Source organism: Vicia villosa, linkage group LG2, assembly GCF_029867415.1.
Source record: "Vicia villosa cultivar HV-30 ecotype Madison, WI linkage group LG2, Vvil1.0, whole genome shotgun sequence".
Taxonomy (NCBI): domain Eukaryota; kingdom Viridiplantae; phylum Streptophyta; class Magnoliopsida; order Fabales; family Fabaceae; genus Vicia; species Vicia villosa.
In genome coordinates, this window is record NC_081181.1 from 179259526 (window position 1) to 179276940 (window position 17415).

At 32.6% G+C, this 17415-nt stretch overlaps 2 protein-coding genes across 2 annotated transcripts; both read left to right on the forward strand.

Annotated features, from left to right (window-relative positions):
• The first annotated feature begins 4811 nt into the window (after window positions 1-4811).
• Window positions 4812-5814, forward strand: LOC131650761 (nodulin-26-like). Its single transcript, XM_058920467.1, has 4 exons — window positions 4812-4967; window positions 5058-5255; window positions 5398-5459; window positions 5604-5814. Exons 1-4 carry the CDS (start codon window positions 4812-4814, stop codon window positions 5812-5814), a joined length of 627 nt encoding a protein of 208 aa, XP_058776450.1.
• Window positions 5815-9871: 4057 nt separating this feature from the next.
• LOC131647554 (nodulin-26-like) lies at window positions 9872-11171 on the forward strand. Its single transcript, XM_058917441.1, has 5 exons — window positions 9872-9991; window positions 10103-10324; window positions 10415-10612; window positions 10755-10816; window positions 10961-11171. Exons 1-5 carry the CDS (start codon window positions 9875-9877, stop codon window positions 11169-11171), a joined length of 810 nt encoding a protein of 269 aa, XP_058773424.1. The 5' UTR covers window positions 9872-9874.
• Window positions 11172-17415: the final 6244 nt, after the last annotated feature.

The following is a 17415-nucleotide window of genomic DNA, read 5'->3' on the forward strand; positions in this document are numbered from 1 at the left end:
ATTATGATTCTTCAGAATCTACTTCTTCAGCCTGAAAAGCGTTAGTGCATTTTTTATAATTAGATTTTAATGCAATAGACTTACCTTTCTTCTGAGATTCATTAGCATCCAGCTCAATTTCATGACTCCTCATAGCACTGATCAATTCTTCAAGAGAGACTTCATTCAGATTCTTGGCAATTTTGAAAGCAGTCACCATAGGACCCCATCTTCTTGGCAAGCTTCTGATGATCTTCTTGACATGATCAGCCCTTGTGTATCCTTTGTCAAGAACTCTCAATCTAGCAGTTAGCGTTTGAAATCTTGAGAACATCTTCTCAATATTTTCATCATCCTCCATCTTGAAGGCTTCATATTTCTGGATCAAAGCAAGAGCTTTAGTCTCCTTGACTTGGGCATTTCCTTCATGGGTCATTTTCAATGACTCATATATATCATAGGTAGTTTCCCTGTTAGATATCTTCTCATATTCAGCATGAGAGATAGCATTCAGCAAAACAGTCCTACACTTATGATGATTTTTGAATTGCTTCTTTTGATCATCATTCATTTCTTGTATTGTAAGCTTTACACCAGTAGCTTTCACTGGATGTTTGTAACCATCCATCAGCAGATCCCATAAGTCACCATCTAGACCAAGGAAGTAACTTTCAAGTTTATCTTTCCAGTATTCAAAGTTTTCACCATCAAATACTGGTGGTCTAGTATAAACATTGTTACCATTTCCATTGTATTGCTCAGCAGAGCCAGATGTAGATGTATTTGTTGGATCTTCACCAGCCATCTTGACTTAAGCGTTTTTCTCTTCCTGAATCTTTTCTAAACATGGTTAAGTGCTTGCACCTTAGAACCGGCGCTCTGATGCCAATTGAAGGATAGAAAAACACTTAGAAAGGGGGGTTTGAATAAGTGTAGCTTTAAAACTTGTAAGATAAAAACAATTTGCACAATGATTTTTATCCTGGTTCGTTGTTAACTAAACTACTCCAGTCCACTCCCTAGAGTGGTTTACCTCACCTGAGGATTTATTCCACTAATCACACAAGATTACAATGGTTTTCCACTTAGATAACTTCTAAGTCTTCTAGAGTATACTGATCACAACCTGATCACTCTAGGAACAAGCTGCTTAGATACCCTCTAAGACTTTCTAGAGTATTCTGATCAACAACCTGATCACTCTAGTTCTTACAAATAAATGTAAACAAATTCTTTTAGGAGTTACAATGCTTCTTATAAAGCTATTATCACCACTGTGATTTTCTCTTAAGTTTAAGCTTAATCTCACTAAGATATTACAACAGCAATGTAGTGAGGTTGAAGATGAAGTTTGAGAGCTTTTTGAATTTGACAGCGTTTTCTGTATATTTGCGCAAGTGTTGTATTCAGCTTCTCATCAGAACTTCTATTTATAGGCGTTTGAGAAGATGACCGTTGGGAGCATTTAATGCTTTGCGTGATCCGTACAGCATTGCATTTAATGTTTCACTCTTTTGTCAACTACCTTGAGCCTTGCTTTCGCTGTGTCTACTGATGTTGCCTTTAATAGCTACTAACGTTCCTTTTGTCAGTCAGCGTAGCCTTCCATCTTGTACTTGCTTCTGATATGATGTTTGTGTAAACAACATTTAAATATTATCAGAGTCAAACAGCTTGGTGCAGAGCATCTTCTTGTCTTCTGACCTTGAAGTGCTTCTTAGCGTGATACCATGAGAACTTCAGTGCTTCTGCTTCTGATCTCAAGTCCTTCTGATGCTTCCATAGACCATGTTCTGATTCTGCTTGACCATCTTCTGATGTCTTGCTAGACCATGTTCTGATGTTGCATGCTGAACCTTCTGAGTCAGTGCTTCTTGCGCTGATTTTGTGCATAATCTTTATGTGATTCCTGAAATGGAAATTGCATAGGATTAGAGAACCACATTATCTCATACAAAATTCATATACATTGTTATCATCAAAACTAAGAATATTGATCAGAACAAATCTTGTTCTAACAATAGATTCTAACCTGGCCACTGGTGCAAAGGTTTCAATATAGTCAATACCTTCTTGTTGACTATAGCCCTGAGCAACCAGTCTGGCTTTGTTTCTGATCACTTCACCTTTCTCATTCAGCTTGTTTCTGAATACCCATTTTGTTCCAATAATATTGAATCCTTTAGGTCTTGGAACTAGATCCCAAACATCATTCCTTGTAAACTGATTTAACTCTTCTTGCATAGCAATAATTTAGTCAGCATCTTCCAGAGCTTGATCAACAAAAGTTGGCTCAATCAAAGACACTAAATCAAATTGCAACTTGATCTTCTGAATCATCCTTTCCTCTGGGTTCTTCATGATCTAGATCAAAAATGTCTATATCTACAAAATTCTCATTCTACTTTGGCTTTTCAATGCCAAGCTTATCATCAAATCTAATATTGATTGATTCCTCAACTATCAGAGTTTCAGTATTGTATACTCTGTAGCCCTTAGAGCGTTCAGAATATTTAAGAAGGAAACACTTATGAGGTTTGGAATCAAACTTGTTTAGATGATCCTTAGTATTCAGAATATAACAAACACATCCAAATGGATGGAAATATGAAATGTTGGGTTTTCTGTTCTTCCATAATTCATTAGGAGTCTTATTTAGAATAGGCCTAATGGAGATTCTATTATGAATATAACATGCTGTGTTAATTGTTTCTGCCCAGAAATGCTTAGCCATATTAGTCTCACTGATCATGGTTCTGGCCATTTCTTGGAGAGTCATATTCTTTCGTTCTACAACTCCATTTTGTTGTGGAGTTCTAGGACAAGAGAAATCATGGGCAATACCATTTTCTTTGAAATAAATTTCAAAGAATCTGTTCTCAAATTCACCACCATGATCACTTCCTACTTTTACGATTTTACATTCCTTTTCAGATTGAATCTGATTACAGAAGTCAAAGAACACTGAATGTGACTCATCCTTGTGTTTTAAGAACTTTACCCATGTTCATCTGCTGTAGTCATCTACAATGACCAACCCATATTTCTTGCCTCTGATTGATGCTGTTTTGACTGGGCCAAACAGATCAATGTGCATAAGTTCTAAAGGCCTAGAAGAGGAAACAACATTTTTAGGTTTAAACGTAGGTTTTGAAAACTTCCCTTTCTGACATGCTTCACAAAGAGCATCTGATTTATATTTCAGATTGGGGAGTCCTCTGACCAAATTGATTTTGTTAATCTGAGAAATCTTTCTCATACTAGCATGACCCAATCTTCTATGCCAGACCCACTGCTCTTCGTTAACACACAGAAGGCAAGTAACCTGTTGGTTCTTAAGATCTGAAGGATCAATCTTATAAATGTTGTCCTTTCTTTTATCTTATTTTTACAAGATAAGAAAATAGAAGAATTACTGACATTCATATTCATATTTGCGGAACCAATGATCCACCTATTAATGTATTTGTCCTATCTTAGTAAAATGGTGGTTGCAAATATAAAGAATGACTAAGAAGTAACATGTGTAGGAGACATTCTAGTGTATACAATTAAGTTTTTATTTTAAAATGTGTTAGAAATTTGGTAAGAGAATATAGTGTAATATGTACTATTCTTGGTTTTAAAAAGAATACAACATTTTTTATACATTGAAATTTAATAGTCCAGACATTTTTCAATTGATAATTTTTCCTTAAATTTAGAAAGAAAAAGTAATGGCCACTTCCACTTTAACATATAAAAATGTTAAGTATATAGAATTTTAGCCATAAGAATTTTGACTCCCCTAAAATTATAGAGTATAGTATTATTGTTATAGTGACCCGATACAATATAATAACATTTTATTTAAATTTTTAATTATTTATGTTATTGAGCAAACTAAAATAAAAAATTTGCACTTTCTTTTTTGGATGAAACCTGAGTTATATTATTTCAAATTATGATTAAATTTTATTACGAAAAGTAGATGTGCATTTTGAAACTTGAAAGATTCAAATATACAAAATATCTGGCTTAAAGATATGACAAAAGATAATATTAATAATAATAATAATATTAAAAATAATAATGATAAAGAATTGAGGTATAAAATTATTGTGTTACTATCTTAGACTTAAGATCAACCTTGGTGACTGCATGCCTTAACTACTTAGAGACATGACTAGTTATTATGGTGGTTGTGTTAATCATTGTGTAAAATGTTAACAACTAAAGGTAATGGTGGTGGCGGTGGAAAAAGTATATTACTTTGCCGGATCTTATATTATTTTAAAACAATCAAACATAATCAATCATTTAGTTAGTGTAACTCAGAATTATGATTTGTGACAGATAGCACACAAGCTTAGAGTGATTTTAAAAGAAAATAATCACTCAAGAAAATTGTTGGAATATTCAGATGTATGTATGTAAATACGTACATAAGATAAGAGAAAGAGACCAAAAAGCATTGATTCTAACAAAAATGAGACGTATGAACGAAATTTCTGTGAGTATCCCAAAAAAGAATTATACGATTATCACACTGCATTTTCTATAATTGGAGTTTTTCTATCCAACTGATCAGGTCAAAACTTACCAACTCAACATAAAAATTTCAAATCAAAATAATCTTACTTTAGATTTTGTTTAGTCAAATCTTTTTTTCTTATTTAAAACATACATTCTGCCAACCATATTATTAAACATTAGCATGTTTGTTTTCCCTATAAATTGGCGATGTTGCATCTCGATTCTTCATTCATCACATCTAATCCCACAATCAAAACATAAAAACATTGTTTGATATAATAAATATCTTAACGTTATCCTTAAATACTCTATTAGACATGGGTGATAATTCAGATAGTAATAGAAACCTTGATGTGGTTTTAAATGTAAGCAACGATGCCACGAAAAGTGTGACGAGTCATATCTCTGGTGCTCATTTCAATCCTGCAGTCACCATTGCTCATGCCTCCACCAAAAGATTTCCATTGATGCAGGTGAATTACCAAAGACACTTTCATATATGATAATATTCTTATTGTATATTTTTTCTGACGAAATTGGTTTTAATTTAATTTTGAATGCAGGTACCATCATATATAATTGCTCAACTCATTGGATCAATACTTGCAAGTGGAGCTCTCAAAATTATATTCAGTGACAAAGAAAATCATTTTGTGGGAACACTTCCTGCTGGTTCTAATCTCCAAGCTTTTGTGGTTGAGTTTATAATCACTTTCTACCTTATGTTCATCATTTCTGGAGTTGCCACCGATAATAGAGCGGTAAAATTCACTAATTAATTGTATTAACATATTTTAAAAGATTAAATTACTTAAATTTATCTTTACGTTATATATGAAACTTTCAAATATTATTCAACCATGTCTCATAGCAATTGTTAATTAATTTTATTTATTTCTGTAGATCGGTGAATTGGCAGGACTTGCAGTTGGATCTACAATTATTATATGTGTGTTATTTGCCGGGTATTACTCTTTAGACCTTAATAACGAGTAAAGATCATTAAGTAAAACAAATATTGTACATTTTTTAATTTAATAAAGAGGTTACATGTTTTGTGAGATATTTTAAACTTAAAACTTACTTGTGAATGAAAATATATTTGACAGACCAATCACGGGAGCATCAATGAATCCAGCGAGAAGTTTAGGGCCAGCTATTGTACACCACGAATATAGAGGAATATGGATATATTTGGTGTTACCTACTCTAGGAGCATTGGCTGGTACGCATGCATATGCTTTCATTAGATTCACAAGCAAACCAGTGCGTGAGCTCACCAAGAGTAGTTCATTCCTTAAAGGTTCGGGAAGCATGTGATCATGATGATTATAAATGAATGAAAATTCATTTTTAAATTTTGAATAACACCACGTATTAGGGTCCAAGTGTACAAGAACAATTTTCTACTCAGATAGTGTGAGGAATAACCTTGTATTGTACATACAACTAAAGGAAATGAAACATTTAGATTCATATTATGTTTCCTCAAGCATGATATTTTCTGCAATTAAAATATATTTCTATAGTGCGGTATGCATTCATAACAATAATGTTCGTTCGATCGAAATACATCATAGACTCACCAAGTAGAATCATTCTCATATTTCTCATCTCCTTCGTGGCGTGCACTAAATTTCATGTTGCAATTAAATTTTCCTCTATTAAGTTGAGTCATGTTTTAGCTCGACCACTAAATCAATAAGGAAACAATATGAATCTAAATGCATCATAAATAATCTAGGTTTCTTTGAAATATTTTCCACCTCTAGAATTTTCTTGAGGTACAAGAGTGGATCATCTATTGCAACACAAGAAAATTGTCATACACTTAGGAACATCTAAAACATCACTGGTTCGAATTCAAACGAGAAGTTAAGATGCAAGGCCTAATGATTCTGTTATTCATTGTATTATCGTCAAAACACCCGTAATCTCTAACACACCATTTGCATTATTAGCATTGAGAGTCGTGTATTATGCCTTTTCTACCAAAGGACTAATAGGGATTCCTGCAGGGATGTAACAATGTTCTCTTTGAAACCATCTAAGGATTATGAATGTGTGTACTATGTAGAGATCTACTTAGATTTTGGTGCCAACTATAGGTGCATATTGTTTTAGGTACATAATAAGCCACACCATGAAGACACAAATAACATATAAGAAGTTCAATTAATTAAAGTGATCGATCGGATGATAAAAATGAAACTAACCCACTTATTCACAAGAAACAATTCCAAAAACTTGTTGATTCAAAAGTGAATGAAAGTATACACACAATTGAAATAAATATATTTCAATAACCATGCTTGTGCTTAATGCGAATACAAATTTAAATTAATTACACGAAGAAATACTGATTTGTCTTTAAGATCTAAATAACAAACCACACAGTGGTTTATAAATAATTTAAGCCTAATCTTTGTGGGATCGATAATTTTCTTATCATGTTATACTAGTTTGAATGTTTATACTTACGCAAATTATTGAAACCACTAGAAAGAACTCCACTTCTTCGAACCACTGAGGAAATGAGAAAAATTATTATTGACATAATATTTTGAAGAGGCATTATAAAGCATTAATAACTGCATATCCTCCCCTAGTAATAAGCTCTCAAAGCGAGAAAGTCGTATGTTTCTCTAATTTTTTTACTCAATGACCATACTCTCAGCTCAGTCTTAATATACGAAGATGAAAGAGTGGAAAGACTAGGAAAATTGGTAAGCAAGATATTCTGGGACGTCGAGGCAATATACTAAAACATAGAATGCATAAATGTTGTCACTGTCAACACAACATGACATATAAGACCTTATTTCTAGAGTTACCAAGTATTGGGAAAGACTAAGGATCCCGCATAATCTATCCAAGAGAAGATTGACCTCGTAAAAACAATGGTGACATGGTCCATAGAGATCCGCATATGAGGGGTTCCTCTAATTCTTTTTTAGTCAATGGCCATGCTCCCAGCTCAATCTTAATATATGAAGACGAAAGAGAGGAATAATTTGGAAATTTTGTAAGCGAGATATATCGGGATGTAGAGACAATCTACTTAAATATATAATGCATAAATTGTGTCATCATCAACACAACGAGACTTGTAAGACCTTATTTCTAGAGTTACCGATTAATGGGAACGACTGAGGATCCCGCATATTATGTCTAAGGTAAGATTGACCTCGTAAAAATGATGGTGACGTGGTCCATAGAGATCAGTATATGAGGAGTTCTCGAAGGACCAACCTCCATAAATATTGGGAAATCTTTGTTTTGCATTCAACACCATCAACAACGAGGTAGAATACAAAGAGAATGGGTATTACTCAACCTCATAACAACAATTTTTAAAATATCTACAGAGGTAAGAGCATTAGCAAAGAAATTTATATTTTTTAACTGACATATTTCTTTAAAGATTAGAATTCTAGATCAGACGCCGTGTCTTGACTAGCTAGCATAAAGAAACTCAATAACATCCAAACATTAATGAAAAGTAAAATCATGGCTCCCAAGCACGTAGACATTGATTGTATATTGCAACAACGAATCTAGAAAATAGATGGCTCTTCCAATCTCGTATATTAAAACCAAAAAAAAAATTATTAAAGTCCTCCAAGGTAGGAAGGAATATAAAATTTTAATTTTCCCCAGTACCTATTGATCTCAGGTTAACTATAAAGAAATAGAAGAACTACTCTCATGCTTAAATATTTAATTTGAGTAAAAGAAAAATATGTGATGATATAAACACTTTGGAGTATGTGTCATCCACATAGACAAAAGTTCATTGACTAGCATGCTCTTCTAAATTTGTTTTTCGTAACCACTGATAATCCAAGACATAAATTAGCAAGTAAAAAAGTGTAACAAGTGTCACTAGTACACTAATATATAAATATAAGATGTGATGAATACAGGTGACTTATCTTATTTTTACAAGATAAGAAAATAGAAGAATTACTGACATTCATATTTGTGGAACCAATAATCAACCTATTAATGTATTTGTCCTATCTTAATAAAATGGTGGTTGCAAATATAAAGAATGACTAAGAAGTAACATGTGTAGGAGACATTCTAGTGTATAAAATTAAGTTTTTTATTTTAAAATGTGTTAGAAATTTGGTAAGAGAATATAGTGTAATATGTACTATTCTTGGTTTTAAAAAGGATATAACATTTTTTATAGATTGAAATTTAATAGTCCAGACATTTTTCAATTGATAATTTTTCCTTGAATTTAGAAAGAAAAAGTAATGGCCACTTCCACTTTAACATATAAAAATGTTAAGTATATAGATTTTTAGCTATAAGAATTTTGACTCCCCTAAAATTATAGAGTATAGTATTACTATTATAGTGACCCGATACAATATAATAACATTTTATTTAAATTTTTAATTATTTATGTTATTGAGCAAACTAAAATAAAAAATTTGCACTTTCTTTTTTGGATGAAACCAGAGTTATATTATTTCAAATTATGATTAAATTTTATTACGAAAAGTAGATGTTCATTTTGAAACTTGAAAGATTCAAATATACAAAATATTTGGCTTAAAGATATGACAAAGATAATATTAATAATAATAATAATATTAAAAATAATAATGATAAGGAATTGAGGTATAAAATTATTGTGTTTCTATCTTAGACTTAAGATCAACCTTGGTGACTGCATCCCTTAACAATTTAGAGACATGACTAGTTATTATGGTGGTTGTGTTAATCATTGTGTAAAATGTTCACAACTAAAGGTAATGGTGGTGGCGATGGAAAAAGTATATTACTTTGCCGGATCTTATATTATTTTAAAACAATCAAACATAATCAATCATTTAGTTAGTGTAACTCAGAATTATGATTTGTGACAGATAGCACACAAGCTTAGAGTGATTTTAAAAGAAAATAATCACACAAGAAAATTGTTGGAATATTTAGATGTATGTATGTAAATACGTACATAAGATAAGAGAAAGAGACCACAAAGCATTGATTCTAACAAAAATGAGACGTGTGAACAAAATTTCTGTGAGTATCCCAAAAAAATATTATACGTTTATCACACTGCATTTTCTATAATTGGAGTTTTTCTATCCAACTGATCAGGTCAAAACTTACCAACTCAACGTAAAAATTTCAAATCAAAATAATCTTACTTTAGATTTTGTTTAGTCAAATCTTTTTTTCTTATTTAAAACATACATTCTGCCAACCATATTATTAAACATTAGCATGTTTGTTTTCCCTATAAATTGGCGATGTTGCATCTCGATTCTTCATTCATCACATCTAATCCCACAATCAAAACATAAAAACATTGTTTGATATAATAAATATCTTAACGTTATCCTTAAATACTCTATTAGACATGGGTGATAATTCAGATAGTAATAGAAACCTTGATGTGGTTTTAAATGTAAGCAACGATGCCACGAAAAAGTGTGACGAGTCAAGCATTGAAGATTATGTACCTCTTTTGCAAAAGGTGGCTTTTCTTAAGATCTTAACTTTAAACAAAATCAATTATTGTTTTTGATATATAATATTTTAATTAAAACGATGACTAAAACATTGTTGTGTTTTTTGTTGAATATAGTTGGTGGCAGAGGTAGTGGGAACATTCTTAATATTTGTTGGATGTGGCTCTGTAGTTGTTAACCTTAACAATGAAAATGTAGTGACACTCCCTGGAATTGCAATTGTTTGGGGACTTGCAGTTGTGGTATTGGTATATTCTCTTGGTCATATCTCTGGTGCTCATTTCAATCCTGCAGTCACCATTGCTCATGCCTCCACCAAAAGATTTCCATTGATGCAGGTGAATTACCAAAGACACTTTCATATATGATAATATTCTTATTGTATATTTTTTCTGAAGAAATTGGTTTTAATTTAATTTTGAATGCAGGTACCATCATATATAATTGCTCAACTCATTGGATCAATACTTGCAAGTGGAGCTCTCAAAATTATATTCAGTGACAAAGAAAATCATTTTGTGGGAACACTTCCTGCTGGTTCTAATCTCCAAGCTTTTGTGGTTGAGTTTATAATCACTTTCTACCTTATGTTCATCATTTCTGGAGTTGCCACCGATAATAGAGCGGTAAAATTCACTAATTAATTGTATTAACATATTTTAAAAGATTAAATTACTTAAATTTATCTTTATGTTATATATGAGACTTTCAAATATTATTCAACCATGTCTCATAGCTATTGTTAATTAATTTTATTTATTTCTGTAGATCGGTGAATTGGCAGGACTTGCAGTTGGATCTACAATTATAATATGTGTGTTATTTGCCGGGTATTACTCTTTAGACCTTAATAACGAGTATAGATCATTAAATAAAACAAATATTGTACATTTTTTAATTTAATAAAGAGGTTACATGTTTTGTGAGATATTTTAAACTTAAAACTTACTTGTGAATGAAAATATATTTGACAGACCAATCACGGGAGCATCAATGAATCCAGCGAGAAGTTTAGGGCCAGCTATTTTACACCACGAATATAGAGGAATATGGATATATTTGGTGTCGCCTACTCTAGGAGCATTGGCTGGTACGCATGCATATGCTTTCATTAGATTCACAAGCAAACCAGTGCGTGAGCTCACCAAGAGTAGTTCATTCCTTAAAGGTTCGGGAAGCAAGTGATCATAATGATTATAAATGAATGAAAATTCATTTTTAAATTTTGAATAACACCACGTATTAGGGTCCAAGTGTACAAGAACAATTTTCTACTCAGATAGTGCGAGGAATAACCTTGTATTGTACATACAATTAAAGGAAATGAAACATTTAGATTCATATTATGTTTCCTCAAGCATGATATTTTCTGCAATTAAAATATATTTCTATAGTGCGGTATGCATTCATAACAATAATGTTCGTTCGATCGAAATACATCATAGACTCACCAAGTAGAATCATTCTCATATTTCTCATCTCCTTCGTGGCGTGCACTAAATTTCATGTTACAATTAAATTTTCCTCTATTAAGTTGAGTCAACTTTTAGCTCGACCACTAAATCAATAAGGAAAGAATATGAATCTAAATGAATCATAAATAATCTAGGTTTCTTTGAAATATTTTCCACCTCTAGAGTTTTCTTGAGGTACAAGAGTGGATCATCTATTGCAACACAAGAAAATTGTCATACACTTAGGAACATCTAAAACATCACTGGTTCGAATTCAAACGAGAAGTTAAGATGCAAGGCCTAATGATTCTGTTATTCATCGTATTATCGTCAAAACACCCGTAATCTCTAACACACCATTTGCATTGTTAGCATTGAGAGTCGTGTATTATGCCTTTTCTACCAATGGACTAATAGGGATTCCTGCAGGGATGTAACAATGTTCTCTTTGAAACCATCTAAGGATTATGAATGTGTGTACTATGTAGAGACGTACTTAGATTTTGGTGCCAACTATAGGTGCATATTGTTTTAGGTACATAATAAGCAACACCATGAAGACACAAATAACATATAAGAAGTTCAATTAATTAAAGTGATCGATCGGATGATAAAAATAAAACTAACCCACTTATTCACAAGAAACAATTCCAAAAACTTGTTGATTCAAAAGTGAATGAAAGTATACACACAATTGAAATAAATATATTTCAATAACCATGCTTGAGCTTAATGCGAATACAAATTTAAATTAATTACACGAACAAATACTGATTTGTCTTTAAGATCCAAATAACAAACCACACAGTGGTTTATAAATAATTTAAGCCTAATCTTTGTGGGATCGATAATTTTCTTATCATGTTATACTAGTTTGAATGTTTATACTTACGCAAATTATTGAAACCACTAGAAAGAACTCCACTTCTTCGAACCACTGAGGAAATGAGAAAAATTATTATTGACATAATATTTTGAAGAGGCATTATAAAGCATTAATAACAGCATATCCTCCCCTAGTAATAAGCTCTCAAAGGGAGAAAGTCGTATGTTTCTCTAATTTTTTTACTCAATGACCATACTCTCAGCTCAGTCTTAATATACGAAGATGAAAGAGTGGAAAGACTAGGAAATTTGGTAAGCAAGATATTCTGGGACGTCGAGGCAATATACTAAAACATAGCATGCATAAATGTTGTCACTGTCAACACAACATGACATATAAGACCTTATTTCTAGAGTTACCAAGTATTCGGAAAGACTAAGGATCCCGCATAATCTATCCAAGAGAAGATTGACCTCGTATAAACAATGGTGACATGGTCCATAGAGATCAGCATATGAGGGGTTCCTCTAATTCTTTTTTAGTCAATGGCCATGCTCCCAGCTTAATCTTAATATATGAAGACGAAAGAGAGGAATAATTTTGAAATTTTGTAAGCGAGATATATCGGGATGTAGAGACAATCTACTTAAATATATAATGCATAAATTGTGTCATCATCAACACAACGAGACTTGTAAGACCTTATTTCTAGAGTTACCGATTAATGGGAAAGACTGAGGATCCCGAATATTATGTCTAAGGTAAGATTGACCTTGTAAAAATGATGGTGACGTGGTCCATAGAGATCAGTATATGAGGAGTTCTCGAAGGACCAGACTCCATAAATATTGGGAAATCTTTGTTTTGCATTCAACACCATCAACAACGAGGTAGAATACAAAGAGAATGGGTATTACTCAACCTCATAACAACAATTTTTGAAATATCTACTGAGGTAAGAGCATTAGCAAAGAAATTTATATTTTTTAACTGACATATTTCTTTAAAGATTAGAATTCTAGATCAGACGCCGTGTCTTGACTAGCTAGCATAGAGAAACTCAATAACATCCAAACATTAATGAAAAATAAAATCATGGCTCCCAAGCACGTAGACATTGATTGTATATTGCAACAACGAATCTAGAAAACAGATGGCTCTTCCAATCTCGTATATTAAAACCAAAAAAAAAATTATTAAAGTCCTCCAAGGTAGGAAGGAATATAAAATTTTAATTTTCCCCAGTACCTATTGATCTCAGGTTAACTATAAAGAAATAGAAGAACTACTCTCATGCTTAAATATTTAATTTGAGTAAAATAAAAATATGTGATGATATAAACACTTTGGAGTATGTGTCATCCACATAGACAAAAGTTCATTGACTAGCATGCTCTTCTAAATTTGTTTTTCGTAACCACTGATAATCCAAGACATAAATTAGCAAGTAAAAAAGTGTAACAAGTGTCACTAATACACTAATATATAAATATAAGATGTGATGAATACAGGTGACTTATCTTATTTTTACAAGATAAGAAAATAGAAGAAGTTCTGACATTCATATTTGTGGAACCAATAATAAACCTATTAATGTATTTGTCCTATCTTAATAAAATGGTGGTTGCAAATATAAAGAATGACTAAGAAGTAACATGTGTAGGAGACATTCTAGTGTATAAAATTAAGTTTTTTATTTTAAAATGTGTTAGAAATTTGGTAAGAGAATATAGTGTAATATGTACTATTCTTGGTTTTAAAAAGGATACAACATTTTTTATAGATTGAAATTTAATAGTCCAGACATTTTTCAATTGATAATTTTTCCTTGAATTTAGAAAGAAAAAGTAATGGCCACTTCCACTTTAACATATAAAAATGTTAAGTATATAGAATTTTAGCTATAAGAATTTTGACTCCCCTAAAATTATAGAGTATAGTATTACTATTATAGTGACTTGATACAATATAATAACATTTTATTTAAATTTTTAATTATTTATGTTATTGAGCAAACTAAAATAAAAAATTTGCACTTTCTTTTTTGGATGAAACCAGAGTTTTATTATTTCAAATTATGATTAAATTTTATTACGAAAAGTAGATGTTCATTTTGAAACTTGAAAGATTCAAATATACAAAATATTTGGCTTAAAGATATGACAAAGATAATATTAATAATAATAATAATATTAAAAATAATAATGATAAGGAATTGAGGTATAAAATTATTGTGTTACTATCTTAGACTTAAGATCAACCTTGGTGACTGCATGCCTTAACTACTTAGAGACATGACTAGTTATTATGATGGTTGTGTTAATCATTGTGTAAAATGTTCACAACTAAAGGTAATGGTGGTGGCGGTGGAAAAATTATATTATTTTGCTGTTCTTTCTCTTGCCTGTAAATAGGATTGAGCCATCCTTCTGACTTACAGCCTTGCAAGACTTTTGATTGAAGATTATGTCATAACCATTGTCACTTAATTGACTTATGGATAATAAGTTATGCGCTAATCCTTCTACAAGAAGTACATTAGTAATGGAAGGAGAGTTACCAATACTTATGGTTCCAGAGCCAATAATCTTGCCCTTCTGATCTCCTCCAAACTTGACTTCTCCACCAGACTTAAGCACCAGGTCTTGGAACATAGACCTTCTTCCCGTCATGTGTCGCGAGCACCCAGAGTCCAGGTACCATGACATTTTGTGCTTTGTCTTCTTTGCTGTTAAGGATATCTCTTTAGAATCTGATTCTGATGTAGATTCTGATCCATCATCCACTATGGCCATCAGTGCAAGGTTTGCTTGCTCACCTTCAGAGTCTGATTCTGATTCAGAATCATCCCACGTTGCCATAAGACCCTTCTTCTTATGAAACTTCTTCTTGGGATTCTCCTTCTGAAGTTTTGGACATTCATTCTTGAAGTGTCCAGGCTCATTGCACTTATAGCAGATGACCTTCTTCTTGTCAGATCTTCTGCCTCCAGAAGATTCTCCTCTTTCAGGCTTCTTTGAACTTCTGAAGCTCTTGAACTTCCTTTGCTTGCTCTTCCAGAGTTGATTTATCCTTCTAGAGATCATGGACAGTTCATCTTCTTCTTCTGATTATGATTCTTCAGAATCTACTTCTTCAGCCTGAAAAGCGTTAGTGCATTTTTTATAATTAGATTTTAATGCAATAGACTTACCTTTCTTCTGAGATTCATTAGCATCCAGCTCAATTTCATGACTCCTCATAGCACTAAACAATTCTTCAAGAGAGACTTCATTCAGATTCTTGGACATTTTGAAAGCAGTCACCATAGGACCCCATCTTCTTGGCAAGCTTCTGATGATCTTCTTGACATGATCAGCCCTTGTGTATCCTTTGTCAAGAACTCTCAATCTAGCAGTTAGCGTTTGAAATCTTGAGAACATCTTCTCAATATTTTCATCATCCTCCATCTTGAAGGCTTCATATTTCTGGATCAAAGCAAGAGCTTTAGTCTCCTTGACTTGGGCATTTCCTTCATGGGTCATTTTCAATGACTCATATATATCATAGGTAGTTTCCCTGTTAGATATCTTCTCATATTCAGCATGAGAGATAGCATTCAGCAAAACAGTCCTACACTTATGATGATTTTTGAATTGCTTCTTTTGATCATCATTCATTTCTTGTATTGTAAGCTTCACACCAGTAGCTTTCACTGGATGTTTGTAACCATCCATCAGCAGATCCCATAAGTCACCATCTAGACCAAGGAAGTAACTTTCAAGTTTATCTTTCCAGTATTCAAAGTTTTCACCATCAAATACTGGTGGTCTAGTATAAACATTGTTACCATTTCCATTGTATTGCTCAGCAGAGCCAGATGTAGATGTATTTGTTGGATCTTCACCAGCCATCTTGACTTAAGCGTTTTTCTCTTCCTGAATCTTTTCTAAACACGGTTAAGTGCTTGCACCTTAGAACCGGCGCTCTGATGCCAATTGAAGGATAGAAAAACACTTAGAAAGGGGGGTTTGAATAAGTGTAGCTTTAAAACTTGTAAGATAAAAACAATTTGCACAATGATTTTTATCCTGGTTCGTTGTTAACTAAACTACTCCAGTCCACCCCCTAGAGTGGTTTACCTCACCTGAGGATTTAATCCACTAATCACACAAGATTACAATGGTTTTCCACTTAGATAACTTCTAAGTCTTCTAGAGTATACTGATCACAACCTGATCACTCTAGGAACAAACTGCTTAGATACCCTCTAAGACTTTCTAGAGTATTCTGATCAACAACCTGATCACTCTAGTTCTTACAAATAAATGTAAACAAATTCTTTTAGGAGTTACAATGCTTCTTATAAAGCTATTATCACCACTGTGATTTTCTCTTAAGTTTAAGCTTAATCTCACTAAGATATTACAACAGCAATGTAGTGAGGTTGAAGATGAAGTTTGAGAGCTTTTTGAATTTGACAGCGTTTTCTGTATATTTGCGCAAGTGTTGTATTCAGCTTCTCATCAGAACTTCTATTTATAGGCGTTTGAGAAGATGACCGTTGGGAGCATTTAATGCTTTGCGTGATCCGTACAGCATTGCATTTAATGTTTCACTCTTTTGTCAACTACCTTGAGCCTTGCTTTCGCTGTGTCTACTGATGTTGCCTTTAATAGCTACTAACGTTCCTTTTGTCAGTCAGCGTAGCCTGCCATCTTGTACTTGCTTCTGATCTGATGTTTGTGTAAACAACATTTAAATATTATCAGAGTCAAACAGCTTGGTGCAGAGCATCTTCTTGTCTTCTGACCTTGAAGTGCTTCTTAGCGTGATACCATGAGAACTTCAGTGCTTCTGCTTCTGATCTCAAGTCCTTCTGATGCTTCCATAGACCATGTTCTGATTCTGCTTGACCATCTTCTGATGTCTTGCTAGACCATGTTCTGATGTTGCATGCTGAACCTTCTGAGTCAGTGCTTCTTGCGCTGATTTTGTGCATAATCTTTATGTGATTCCTGAAATGGAAATTGCATAGGATTAGAGAACCACATTATCTCATACAAAATTCATATACATTGTTATCATCAAAACTAAGAATATTGATCAGAACAAATCTTGTTCTAACAATAGATTCTAACCTGGCCACTGGTGCAAAGGTTTCAATATA

What these genes read in the sequence shown, in the direction of transcription:
- LOC131650761 (XM_058920467.1), top strand. Translation starts at nt 4,812, where the DNA reads ATGGGTGATAATTCAGATAGTAATAGAAACCTTGATGTGGTTTTAAAT. An exon ending in AAAGATTTCCATTGATGCAG is followed by an intron (nt 4,968 to 5,057) that starts GTGAATTACCAA and finishes TTTTGAATGCAG; the next exon opens with GTACCATCATATATAATTGC. An exon ending in TTGCCACCGATAATAGAGCG is followed by an intron (nt 5,256 to 5,397) that starts GTAAAATTCACT and finishes TTATTTCTGTAG; the next exon opens with ATCGGTGAATTGGCAGGACT.
- LOC131647554 (XM_058917441.1), top strand. Translation starts at nt 9,875, where the DNA reads ATGGGTGATAATTCAGATAGTAATAGAAACCTTGATGTGGTTTTAAAT. An exon ending in AAAGATTTCCATTGATGCAG is followed by an intron (nt 10,325 to 10,414) that starts GTGAATTACCAA and finishes TTTTGAATGCAG; the next exon opens with GTACCATCATATATAATTGC. An exon ending in TTGCCACCGATAATAGAGCG is followed by an intron (nt 10,613 to 10,754) that starts GTAAAATTCACT and finishes TTATTTCTGTAG; the next exon opens with ATCGGTGAATTGGCAGGACT.